The sequence below is a fragment of the Strix uralensis genome, chromosome 5, assembly GCF_047716275.1.
Source record: "Strix uralensis isolate ZFMK-TIS-50842 chromosome 5, bStrUra1, whole genome shotgun sequence".
Lineage (NCBI taxonomy): Eukaryota > Metazoa > Chordata > Aves > Strigiformes > Strigidae > Strix > Strix uralensis.
The window spans coordinates 83995849-84009907 of NC_133976.1; the positions used below are offsets into that span (position 1 = coordinate 83995849).

A 14059-nucleotide genomic window follows, 5' to 3' on the forward strand; every position below is an offset into this window, starting at 1 on the left:
TTTATACTGGCTCTAGAAGTGAATACATGCTTTCATTCAGTAATTTCTGTAACCAGAGGGATAATGGGATGCTTAGCAATGTAATTTAAGGTTTATTAGCCAGGCTTTCCTATTGCTATTTACAAAGTCTAGCAGCTTGATGATGTGTTTATGGTCTGTTGGAAATTTCGCTAGGACAGTGGTGTCCACACTTTACAGTTGGCTGACCTGCACACCTTATTCTTGTTCTCAAGTGAGGATTGTATACCGTGGTCTTCCTCGACTACAGTATAGTACATCCCTGAATGTGTGTTGGACACGTACTTCTCAGCAACATTCCACCTGTATGTCACCTATTCAGTAAGCTCACCACTTCTATATGTCATTTGGACAGAGCATAGGCAATACTATACACACAAGCAAGTACACAGTAGGCTTCCCTTTATCACATAATGGAGGATGGAGTAGAAACCAAGTAATGAGCTGCTGTCATTACAGCAAGTCATCTAGCCAACAGCCCTCTCATAAGCAGCCTTTGGAAAGAGACAATAAAGCTGGAGGTAGGCATTGAGCTCTACCAGTCTTCCTAACAGGACACATATTTCTCACAAACTGCAGGTTATAACCCTAGCTTTCCTCAGATTTTTAGCAGCTTTGAGAATACTAATTCATGATTCCACTCAAGATGCTCATTGCAAAGTTTCTCACACCTAATAAATGTGCAGAAATGCAGATTATATTACCATAAATAAAATCAATCCAAAATTTGTTGCATATCCAGGCATACGGTCACTCCATGTCAGCTTCTCTTCATCCTGTGACAAAACACAAAGAAACTAATAGACATTACAGAACTGTACAATAGCAAATACTGGAGTTAGTAAGATCTTTTATTGAAAAATGTTTTCAATTCCCCTACTCCTGTTGTAATTTTGAAGATGATTATAAGATTTAGAACACTGATATTTTAAAGCAGACTTTAATTTGAGAGAAGACAGGGTAAGAGGTTAAATAAGATATATAGAAAATGCCTGCAAAAATCAGAAAGTGTGTGTAACTATGATTTTAATATTTGAAGAAATGTATTCAGCTCTTACTAAATTTCATAATATCAGGAGTAAGCCCTGAGATTCACTATAATTTACATTTAGACAAAGCAAGATTCAGACATTTATTTTCAATTGCTTCTTATAAAACTTCAGAAGAATAGTGCCTGAGACAGAAATCATGAAAAGGACGATTACTACCATTGAACACAGATTTTTTGTCTAATGATTACCTTGGCCAAATGTGGCCCCTAAGATAGTTCTTGCAAAGACACCCTGATCCTTCTCCTGGTACTTGGTCTATAGAAGAGAGAAACTACAAAGGCAAGCCCCCTCTGTGATCTCTGCTGCCAACCCTGTTTTCTTCATGTGCAAACAGCATCTCTCTCTTCATTGCATAATTTAAAGCAACTGTGATCAGTGAAATCTAGTATGCTTTTACTCTCCCCACACAAACCTAACTCCATCTCTAGCAACGTGTACATCTAAAGAAGATATTTGAAAGTAGATTTATATAAGAAATACGATTCCTTTCTCTCAAAATAGGTTTCTTAAAGTAATAATAAGGTCATTACTTTGTTGAAGTTAAACTAAAACTATATAATCGAATTAACTAAGGACACAGAGCCAGCTGCTGTTTGCATTTCTGTGAACCACCGTTGCTATCCCATGGACTAGTACTTCACTTACATTGGAGTTAACCCAGTTATTCTGAATTTAAATGAATTTAAATCAGATTAGAATTAAGGTCAAAGGTTTCAAATAAACCATTTCTAAGGCACAATTGTCCTCAGATAAAAATAAAAATACGGAAGTATTATGCCTTTGTAAAAGGCTTTCCCAAAGAAGCACTAGGAGTACAGTATATACTCCAAGTGCAGAAATGCAGCTGTGAATTTTCTCATGGAGTTTACAGGGATGTGGAATTAGACCAAAGACATGATCCTGTCTACATAACCATTGCCATTGTGGTGGTGCCTCAAACACTGTGGAAAGTAGCATTACTCAGCATCCCCTCTTCTCAGCTCAGCTGTTCAAACAGGCAAGTCAAGCATGTCTCCTGTGGGAGAATGCTGGCAGGACTGGGCCATAGCAAACCCAAGCAGAAGCACAAATAATTTGGCCCAATGTATGCAGTACATAAATACTCCATACAGTACATAAATGGAGTCCATCATTTAGCTGGAAGCTACTTTAAAAAGCATTTCTGTGAAAGCACAGATGCATTTCATTTCATTTTGGCTTTTACCACTCAGCAATTATACAGGACATAAAGAAGGTCTAAGTGAATATACTCCAAGGAGGCCTGAAGGACACCACATCTAACAATTTCACTAGGGGAAAAACACTAAAGAAGTAAAACGGCAGAATGCGTTAATGCTAGCCAAAGCAGTTAAAGAAAAAAAAAAAAATCTTTTATAACCATACTGAAGTGGAAAGAGAAACTTGTGATTTATACAAAAGGGCCAGGAACTGGCAAAAATTACCAAGAAAATTACTTCAAAAATCTCTCTAGCAGTAAGAGTTTTGGAAAATATGAAACCATAATATCAAGATCAAACTTTCACATGTCATGAATCATGCTCGCCAAACCCTGAATTGCAAAGTGACCAAGGTTTTTCATGTTTTGTGGGTTTTTGTTCAATATTTCTGGTGATGTAAGACATTTACTGTATTTTGAAGCATCAGCCAGGATTCTGACATTATCTACTGGCTATCCAAGTCAAGAAGAAAAATCACATGCTGATAATTCCTCAGCAACTTACAAAACTGAGAAATCAGGGAATACATTAAGAAACAGTTGTCCATTATGAAAAATAAATAGCTATTTGTCCTGTTTAGGGGGAGAAGTGTTTGTTTTTTTAGAAAAATAGAACTGGATAGTTACAGGAAAGAAGAAAATGAGGAAAATTGGGCAATGATTGACGTGTACTTTTACAGATGACTATCAGAAGATGTGCCTAAGCCTACATTTCCAGGCATTAAGAGACATTAGGATTAACCCATTTAAGGGTCCCAACTTCAGGAGAGTTTAAGAACTGCAGTTATTAGAGTGTTTGCCCTCTTTAATCTCAGCAGGTGTTTTGAGAATGTAGAGGCATTTAACAACACCAGTCATTTTGGAAGCCCTAGGTTTAACACCTGAATACTTGTTTTACATAAATTATTGCTTTTCAAAAGCACTTTGTGCCTGATGAATTCAATAAAATAAATTCCTGGAATAAAGATTTAGAAGCATAACTGATTCTTAAAATTTAAATTTATTACTGGGAATTACTAATGAATTATGGACTGCCTCCAAAGAAAATACCTTGCTGAAAAGGACAAAAATAGTCCTTTCTCTTGTGGTGGGTTGACCTGGGCTGGCTGCCAGATGCCCACCCAGACACTCTCTCACTATCCCTCCTCCAAAGGATGGGGAGAGAAACTAAGATGAAAAAGCTTGTGAGCTGAGGTAAAGACAGGAAGATAACTTACTAATTGCTATCATGGGCAAACCAGACATGACTTGGGGAAAATTAATTTAATTTATCACTATTGAAAATAGGTTTGGATGGTGAGAAATAAAAGCAAAACTAAAAACTCCTTCCACTTCAACTCTATCCCAACTTCTTGCCAGGGCCGAGTCCAGTCCTTCATTCTGGACTCCTCTATTTCCTTCCCCAAGTGGTGCAGGAGGATGGGGAACGGTGGGTTATGGGGTCAGTCCATAACAGCTCCTCTCTGCCACTCCTTCCTCCCTACACTGTTCCCCTGCTCCAGTGTGGGTCCTTCCATGGGCTGCAGTCCTTCAGCATAAACCTGCTCCAGCGTGGGCTCTCCAGGGGCTGCAGTTTTTCAGGAAATACCCACCCACTCCAGGATGGGGTCCTCTACAGGCTGTAGTGTGGGTATCTGCTCCATGGTTGCCCTCAGGAAATACCTGCCCCACCATGGTCACTCCAGTGGCTGCAGGGGAATCTCTGCTCGGACACCTTGAGCGCCTTCTCCCCTCCTCCCCTTCTCACCTTGGTGCTCTCAGGGCTTTCTCACATTTTTTCCCCCTCTCTCCTCACTGCCAGGCAGCATTTTACCCTTTCTTGCACACGCTTTCCCAGATCTTGCCGAGGTGCTCAGCTGTGCCCTGCGGTGGGTCCACTGGAGCATCCTGGGCCACTTCTTACAGAAGCCACCCCCACAGCCACTGCTGCCAGTGATTGGGCACCAGCACCCGGCACGTCTGTGGTGTTGGTGCAATGGCATAAACAAAATCACGTTTGTTTTTGAACACTGAACAAGGCAGTGCAGATTGAACAGAGCTTGGTGGAGTGATGACACTTTGGCAGTGCTTCCCCAGTCCCTTGCAATGAATGACTCAAAGAGGGAAATTAGGGAGAGGAGGGAGGAGAGGGTGTGCAGAGGAAAAGGCAAGTGGAGAAAGGAAGGAAGAGAAGATCAGCATGCCATCCAGTCAGCTTTCTCTTTCATGCATGTGCCTCCTTTAACTTTAGGTGACTTTGCCATGAGTTTGCCATTTTCTGTAGTGCTTAGCCAAAGGGAGATCTGAACAACATGCCTGAGTTGCTATGCCATTAAGGGGAAGATAAAAAAGCTGGCTGAAAATATTACTGAGTTACTTAGACAACATTCATGGCACAAACCAAATTCTGAAATTTAAATCAATATAGTAGGCAGCTGAAGGCTCCCTTCTGTTACGGCTCTTGCTAAGAAAACCAAATCTGTAAATTCGCTTGGTATTTTCTATCGCACCTGATTCTACTCTCTGGCAATAGTGCCATCTAGCCGCTAAAAGACTGTACTGTGAGGTATCAAGAACACCTTGTCTGTGATCAAAATATTACACTTGCACACTGCAGCAAGTGTGGTTTATCCTAAGTTAGTGGAATTCATTCATAAATTTCTCATAGGATATGACACATGCCCCATTCTAATCAATAACGTGCATTAGAGAACATTGCCTAGATTTTAGACTGGGGTAGGAAAGCTTTCCTGAAGGTTGATGAAAACTCAGCCAAGCAGGCAGGGAATCTATCTGGAGCAGCCCAAGAGGTGTATGCATTTATTGACATAACAATATGAAACAAATCATATGAAGAACAATCTCAGTGACAGATATGTTACACTGTGGAATATTCCCCAGGAGAAACAGTATTGCAGGGAAATATTTATATGCAGACAGAAAACCTCATGACAGAGAATATATTTTTGTGGTGAACAAGTAAACTAAAAGATATCATTTAAAATCTTTCTTTCAGTTTCTTTAAATACAGTGATGTATTTCCAGTTGTATTGGAGGAAAAAATAGTTGTTGTTCTGGGTGTAGTGATGCGTTTCTGTTTCAATATTTAATGTGGTGTGGAATGTGTTCCATACAGGAATATATTTCTTTCCTATTAGAAAATAAAAAATAAAATTAAAAGATCAGAAGAGAAAAAAAAAAATTAAGCACCATCTAGGTTTTGCTGGATGGTTTATTTCCTTATGAGTTACCTAACATGGCAAAGATCCAACATGTGGAGCTCTGCATGCTCAGGTGGGCCTCTGAGCTGTGAAAACCTGGAAATATACTGCACTTGGACAGCACGAAGCGGCTTTGTGAAAACAATTCTATGTTTCTCTGTGAATTAAACCACAGCCAGTTTGCTCAGATCACAAGTATTTCAGTTATTTATTTATATTGTCCCACAAGAGAACACCTCCTCAAAGCAGGTGTTTCTAACAATCAGCCATGCCAGCTCAACCTGCACTTGGGGAGTAAAGCAACATATTTTCTCTCTTCTGCATCCTGCTTTGTAACTCCAGTTCTGAAATTCAGGCTTTTCAGTGCGGTTGCACCTGGGCAACCCCAATGACTTCACTGGACTTGCACAGAGCTGCAATAATTGACTGGAACTTAGTAAAAGATGCTCAGGGAAGAATGGAATCCAGGACCACTCTCTCTTGGCTTCCTAAGGTCTTGCACAGCTAGCAACACTAAAAAGCCACAAAAGTATATTTCCGATGACAAAATCCAGAAATTCATGTCTAAGTACACCCAGGAAGCATCAAACAAATAAATGTAAATTTTATAACTGCACTTTTCTTTGTAGAAACAAAAGCTTTAATTTGTGTAAAAACTGTGCTGTCCAAATGATCATCTAGAAATAAGAATTTTAGTACCAAATACAGCTCTTCTGTATTCGCGTAACACACAAAATATCACATGTGTATAGCAGGCTCAAGACAAGGAATGAAATGAGCTTCTGAATTAAAGGGCTGCTATAATTTTACTTTGTGCATGAAATAAGATAAAGGCAAGGAGAAGAGCGTACTTCAGTGCTATTTGGAGGTTAAAAGAAGTTAAGAGCCAGAATAAGCCTATGACACAGGCAATTTTGGAAGACAATGGATTCCAGGGTGGCAAAACAAAATGAGATGCAGTCAACTCACATCAGCATTTCTGGGATCTTTCAGGGGCCCACAGTGGTAATTACAGCTAAAAAACTCTGGACAAGTTCATGGGACTGTTCCAGCCTGTATTAGGAACCACTAGCCCTCAAACTTCTGAGAGGAAAGACAAAACTGCTGCCACCCTGGGCATCTGCCAATGCCTGTGTCTATCCCAGTCTGAATATGTCGCTAGGAATTCTACCTTCACACTCCCACAGAAGTTGAAACAGCCTTTGGTTTGAGACCCATGAAAAGAGAGAACAACATTTTCTATTCTTCTTAATTAGAAAGCAGTAAGGGCATTTTAACAGTAAAGATGGCTCTGTTTTGTGAGCAGCATTCTGTTTCAGGCTTGCACATGGAAAATGAACTGCCAAGACTCATTTGGAGCCAGCTGAAAGACTGCAAAACCTTTAATTAAAAACTTTTTGCTGTCTTTGAAACATGCAGAATAGTACAGACACCCTGATAGCTTTCAGTGGAACTTAATGGACACACTCTAAATCATTTGTGGAAGAAATGCAGAATAGAGAACTATGAGAAGTGTGTGCAAGGCTCAATACTAGGATCATGGAAATTAACGGAATTTAAGGCTAAGCAATGTTATTGTTAACCAGCCAGTCTTGGTCTCCTTTGCAACTATGGAACTTTCTTGAGATGATTTTAGCTATAAGGATAATAAATGTGTTTTAACTAACATTTTTTAGAGAAACCTCTAATCACAGCTTGAGCATTTCTGTGATGAACAATAAGTCACAAGCCTTATTAGGTCATTCCAACTGCTAATTATCCTAGCTGTTGAAAGTGTATGGCTTATTTCCAAGCTGAATTTGCTTATCTGCATCTTCCAGCCTTGGCATTTAGCTACAACTTTGTCAGTTAAGAGCATCTACTGGCAGATTTTTGGTTTTGGCTGTAGGTTCTTACAAACTGTGATCAGGCAACCTCTTGGCTTTCCTGCTAGCTTAGACCGCTCACTCAGAATGGGAACAATCAGTCAAGCCCACAGCTGTGTTTCTTCCCCTATGATGTGATTGGAAACAAATCTCCCACAGACTATAGCCCTGCCATGGGCCACTCACTTGGCGTTTCACATAAGAAGGCTTATGAAAGCATGTGGGAGTAGCCAAGTCCTTGTGCCTCAAGATACGCACATGCACATCCCTTCCACAGGACCAGACATCTGATGTTACTGTGTTAGGTGAGGGTCATACTTCCAGTCATGGAGAACAAGGAAGCCCGGCAGAAAAGAAGACACACCAGCCTCTTCTCTGTCAACAGAGGCACTGGCAGAATGGAGGAAAGGATCCGCTAATCCAAATATCTTCTAGTCCTTATAGTCTTAACACTATATTTTGAACTTTCTCAAAGTATGTATCTATGTGTGTATATGTATATATATATACACAACTTGACATATACACACACACTTAAATGTGGGCGTGTGTGTACGTGTATCACATGCATACAATGAATACCTTGATAAAAACTAGCTCTGATTATTCAATTAGAACTGAGAGATAGAAGCTACAGTCCATAGATGAAATCTATCATCAAAGTTCTCCAAGGCATGGTGAATGTGCCCATTTGCCCAACCATACTGCTGGAATAAGGGTAAGCCACAACATGCCAGCTAGATTTCTTACTGATTTTCCCTCTGCAGCAACAGCATGTACCCCGACTGTATCAGGAGATAACTATTAGCTGTAGGGTATGTAGACAGGTAGGGTCACAAGGTCTCAAAATCACATACAAATATGACAATGTCACTGAAAATTCTACCTTCATTTCAAAGATAAAAAAATAATGCTCCTTGCAGTAGTTTCAAGGAAGTATTTCAAGCCACTTCATTCACTTAAAGATAATAACAAAAGGCTGGAAGTTTGCTATCACTGTAATTTAAATTTGTAAAGTTAGACTTGTTTAATTTAACACACTGTACTTTATTCAGAAATAAAAATGGTTCCTTTCTCTGCTGTATTTAAAACTTATTTTGCTTTTGATACTCATCTTAATGCGTCTAGTGCATTGTAGCATATTGCGATCGTTATTGTGTAAATGGCATTAAGGTGCTTAGTCTTTATATCACTGTTTAAAATCAACTTCTTGATATTTACATACGGTTCAAGTGAAAACTGGCAGCACTTCTTTTTTTACAATGACAGTTTAACATATGGCTTTACAAGTATGAATTATTTATGTAAACTTGAAGCCATTCAGAACATTACCAGAAAACCACTATAATTTACACAAACAATAGGGTTACATCTGTAGTCATAAATATTCATTGTTTATCAATGCTCTTTGTAGATGATTAATAAATCATAATGAGTCTGATCCCGAGAAGGCAAAGGGACAGATGCACAAATACACTTAGACATCTGGTGGGATTTCCAAAACAACTGACTGACAGTGGTACACAGGTCTGTCGTAGTAGGGAAGGTGGTAGTGGGATGCCACAAATTAAGTTCATGGCATGAAGGGATATCCTGTCACCTGGTCAACTTTTGGATTGTAGTGTAACTCCTGAGATCCTATCCCAAAGAAGGTAATGAAAAGCAACACATGGCTTTAAAATATGCTTACATAAACATAGTCATGCATAAGGAAGACAGACTCTGTGTCAGACATGCTTACTTTAAATTGCACAATTAGATCAACTTACTGCGCTTTGATATTGACTAGACACGGACCTATCAGGCATGCTAAACAAAGGGAGAACAAGGTGGGTTTCAAAAGCGGCTTTAGAAAAAAAATCAGTTATCAGCAGTACTCACTCCCTTACATTGTTCTGGAGTTAACTGGATTTTCAACCACTTTGTACCCTGAAATCCAGAACACCATCACTTTAATAGTCAATCTGGTTTCACACTTTCTCATGTAAACTGTGAGCATCTGATGGAGAAGTAAATGGAATAACAAACATGGCACATTTTAAAACAACTTATCCGGTATAATTTTTCAGAAAAAAAATGACCTTTTACTAGTTCCCATAATTCACTACCATTGATTTTAAAAGTTTCTCTCTGTAAATTATTTTAAGTATAGGACTATCTTCTCTGTGTAAATCCTTTTAAAAGGTGTCGGTTACACAATCAGACAACCAACTACTTGCAGTATCTCTCCCTAGAATATAAAAAGGTCCAAAATTATGTTATCTTTTATGTTATGTTAACTTTAAGTCTATTTGCCTCAGATAGATAACAGTTTACCTGAAATTTATCTGTAAAATCACTCATTCAGTCACCATTATACTTTTTAATATAAGCCACTTGGGCCCAGTGGAACTAAGCCAGTTGGCAATTCTGCAATTTGCAAAGCTCAAATTACAATTCTTTATATGGGAGTCTCTTAGCAACATTTAATAGTCTTGTTACATTTCTAAACTGCATGTATTAGTTCCCTCAATGTGAAGGGAACATAATTAAAAAATTTAACTGAACATATGATTTCAGTTCTGGATGAGATGCATTTAGTGCTAGACTCTGAGGAAAGATGTCCTTTCTATGCTTCCTTGAAGCTTATCTGGCCCAACTCTGGTCCAGTGTCCTAGCTTGAAGAATCTAGGCTGAAATTCTTGCTCCTGTGATATCAATAGCAAAATTCCCTGTGACTCCAATGAAGCAGAATCTCACTCCAAGGCTTTGGCACTGCACACTTAAAACCAGATTCTCCATTGTCTTACACCATGTGAAGTCACTTATCCTCACACAAAGTGGGAGAAAAAGGCACGCAACACAATATGGGTTTCCTTTGGTTGCAATTTCAAATTTAGCTTACACAAACTGTGAATGATCACACCAACAGCAGAGGAGAGTGAAGTGGTGTAAATTTCAGCAACATTTAAAAGTTAGTAATTAAATGTTTGGGAAGCAAGGAAATAATTAAAAGGGGATGTGGCTATGCTAGATTCTTTTCCTGACTCCAGAGCATTTATTGGCAGCTGTAAAATGTTAATTAAGTTTGTACTCTAACATTTAAATATGTTATACTAATTGACACTCATTTGAAGAACACAATATACAAAGGCAAACTTTTGCTAATAATATATAGATGAAGTGCAGAGACAAGTTCTGGGTAAACAGTCAACAAATGGAAGACTGGAAGAATGGGGAGGGGTATAAGAGCAAAGCAGCCTTTAGCCATCTTCATGTCTGCTCCAAAAAAGCCACATTTCAGAGATATATGAGTCCTGCCCATGCACTTTCTCCTGCTGCGCCATTCTACCTGACTGTTTAAAGCCAGACAGTGAAATTTGTTGGTATACCATTTCTGCATTAACTCTTCAACCAGTACTAGATATGCATCACCACGCCATGAGCACAAAAAATGAAAGGACTGGGAGGTGGGAAACAGACACCAGATGCGTTACACAAATGAAGTAGTATGAGGGGAGCAGGTACTCACAAAGCCTTGCTTCATTACAGTGGGACTAATTGTTACCAGCTTCCTCTGCAGTCTGTGCAGAAAGGGGCACTTCCAGAGGGAAGAGTCAGAGAGTCCAACTTGATGCTTGGTCTGACCCCATGTCTAGGAAAAATATTTCTTTTGGCTGACTATGAAGAAAGTCATATTGAGTAGATATCCATAACGAACATCCCCATATCTTCACACTCACACATACACACAGACACACACACCACAGAGCTTCCCCCCAAAATGATACAAGAGTGAAAGAGTATAGGATAGTAAGAAAGATATATCTGTGAAACACTGGAAGGGAAAGACAGAAATTAGAGATTAATAGAGTAATGAAAGACATACATTATGGTACTATTAGCATCATCTTTAGACTTTTGAGAGCTGTGATTTCAGGGAATTACAACCACCAGTGTATATATCAATTTTCATTTTTCCAAAATGTAAGTTCAACGATGAATTTATTTTTGTAAAGTATATATATTTGTGACATTATAAAATTGGCAGTCATTTCTTATGAAGTACAATACTCCTCAGTGCTCCCAAAGCTGGAGTTTCAAATCACCAAATCACAATGCCTGGTCACTTGAATTTTTGGTGGTTTGGTTGCTGGTTTTTTCACAACACAAGGGAGTAGATATATTAGACCAAATCTGACTGACAAGCACAACTTAACTGCTTTCCACTAAGCCAACAACAACTTCATACAAAGTTGTTTAGATCTCCCAGATCTAAATATAAGATGGAGAACAAAAGTTCGTAGCACTCTAATTCCAAATCCTTTCTGATTTCCAAACAGAGAAATAATAACTAACCATACACTAGGCTGAATTAGGTAATATTTATTCAAGTTGTATATATGTGTTAAAACTGTATAGAAAACACACAAAGATTTCCAGGGAGCTCCTTCCCACCAGCATCCCAGATCATTTCCCTTTTTTTTTCCTTCAAGATATAGTTGTGTTGGTAGTTGGCAGTAAAATGTAGATCTATTGAAAGTTGCCTTGAAATGTCCCAGTTGGAATCAACACAAAAAGAGTTGGCAAAATTGGAAACAGTGGGAAACAATATTTCACATTTCATTCTCTTGAAAATGCTTGTCTGATTCTTTCCTATCATTAATAAAAATGGTGTAGGTATATCAACAAAATAAATTTCTATAGTCGCATACCAGAAAAATGTGGAAAGTAGTGGCAATCTATACATGAAACTGTGATGTAGTATCTAGTCAAAGATCGGTATACTGTTTGTCTTATTTTTAAAGTAGCAATAACTCTGAAAGTCATATAAATTGAATTTGCAGATGATAATAAATTAGGAGAAGTTGTGAATAGTAAAGAAGACAGAGACTTAAATACGGAGCTGTTGAGAAGTCAGAAATACAAGCATGAAATAGAACGAGATTCAAGTAGGACAAATTAAGGCTGATACAACTAGGAAAATAATTAGAGACAGCAATAATGCTCAGCAAAGGAAAAAGTGATATTAAATAGGTTCTTGGAGAGCAATGAATTACTGTATGAAGATGAATCTGGAGAGAATAGAAATGGTGGTAATTTATACTTGGGTCATTCTCACTGGTAGTGAAGAGATGAATGTTCTAAAGCATGCACAATCTGCATGGGAGTAAATTCAAGGCACTTGAATTCCACAGAGTGAACTAAGTGAGTGACATGCAGTTAAAAAAACCTCTGGCATTCACATATAGCAAAGGATATGGCTGGGTTTATGGCAGTTGTTTACACATGGGAGAGAGCAAGAATAGTATAGGTACATATATTGGGAGAGCCCAGATGTGAGCTGACCCTACCTGTGTTATTTCTAGAACTAGAGAAAGGATCCCCAAGATGACTGGATATGAGGCCACTGAGAGGACCTCTGGAAAGAGTCACGAGTCAAATAGGGTGATTTGGGATGCTCCATTTCACAGAATCACAGAATCATCCAGGTTGGAAAAGATCTTGAAGCTCCTCCAGTCCAACCATGAACCTCACACTGACCATTCTCAACTCCACTAGATCCCTCAGTGCTGGGTCAACCTGACTCTTCAACCCCTCCAGGGATGGGGACTCCATCCCTGCCCTGGGCAGCCCATTCCAACGCCCAACAACCCCTTCTGCAAAGAAATACTTTCTAAGAGCCAGTCTAAACCTTCCCTGGCGAGACTTGAGGCCATTACCTCTTGTCCTATCACTTGTTACTTCGTTAAAGACACTCATCCCCCCTCTCTGCACCCTCCTTTCAGGTAGTTGTAGAGGGCAATGAGGTCTCCCCTCAGCCTCCTCTCCTCCAGACTAAACCCCCCCAGTTCCCTCAGCCGCTCCCCACCAGACCTGTGCTCCAGACCCTGCACCAGCTCCGTTGCCCTTCTCTGGACATGCTCGAGTCATTCAATGTCCTTTTTGTAGTGAGGGGCCCAAAACTGAACACAGGAATCGAGGTGCAGCCTCACCAGTGCCGAGTCCAGGGGTAAGATCCCTTCCCTGTCCCTGCTGGCCATGCTATTTCTGATAAAAGCCAGGATACCATTGGCCTTCTTGGCCACCTGGGCACACTGCTGGCTCCTGTTCAGCCATTTCCCCTGAGAGACTTGCCCAAAGTCCCCATACCAAGCTGAAGATTTTCTGAACTTCTGCTGTTGTCACAGAAGGTAGACAAGATTCTGTTACTAAGATTATTCATAAACTAGGTCATTTAACCTAGCTGTGGGAACAGGGACAGAAATACTGGGGAGAAATAGACACTTTCCAATCAGAGGCAAAGCTACAAGGGAGGCCTCCTGTGCAGCATTTTATTGCCATGCACCTGTTGTTTTAGACTACTGAAATGTCTTTTGCATCCTGGGGCACCACCACCCACTGCACTAGCCTATGCAGAAGACTCAGAGCTCCTACTGCAGATCACAGAAGGACATAACACTGCCATGTAAACAACACTTATCTACATCTCTTCCTGTTCTGACACTGTCCCGACTACATTCCAAAGACCACAAAGCATTTACAGCGGTATGGAATCTTGCATTTAAATCCTATGTTATAACCAAATTTCAACAAAAGTTAAGAAAAATAGTTTCTTCTGGGAAACAGCTTTCAGTGTGAAGTCATCGATGTAGTATTTCCGCAATGTTCCCAGAAATATGCAGACTGATCCTCTCATTTGCTGCAACTACTTTGCACTGGACTGCT

The 14059-nt window shown here is 39.6% G+C and overlaps 1 protein-coding gene across 2 annotated transcripts in view; it reads right to left on the minus strand.

The window, feature by feature from the left end:
- Window positions 1–14059, minus strand: part of ANO2 (anoctamin 2) — a 203059-nt gene that overhangs the window by 45187 nt on the left and 143813 nt on the right. The window contains exon 15 of one of the 2 annotated variants that reach the window (XM_074872042.1): window positions 723–794. The exons of the other annotated variant lie outside the window; for it this stretch is intronic. Within the exon in view, the coding sequence (XP_074728143.1) occupies window positions 723–794 (72 nt within the window). The remainder of the gene's footprint in view (window positions 1–722; window positions 795–14059) is intronic. 2 annotated transcript variants of the gene reach the window in all.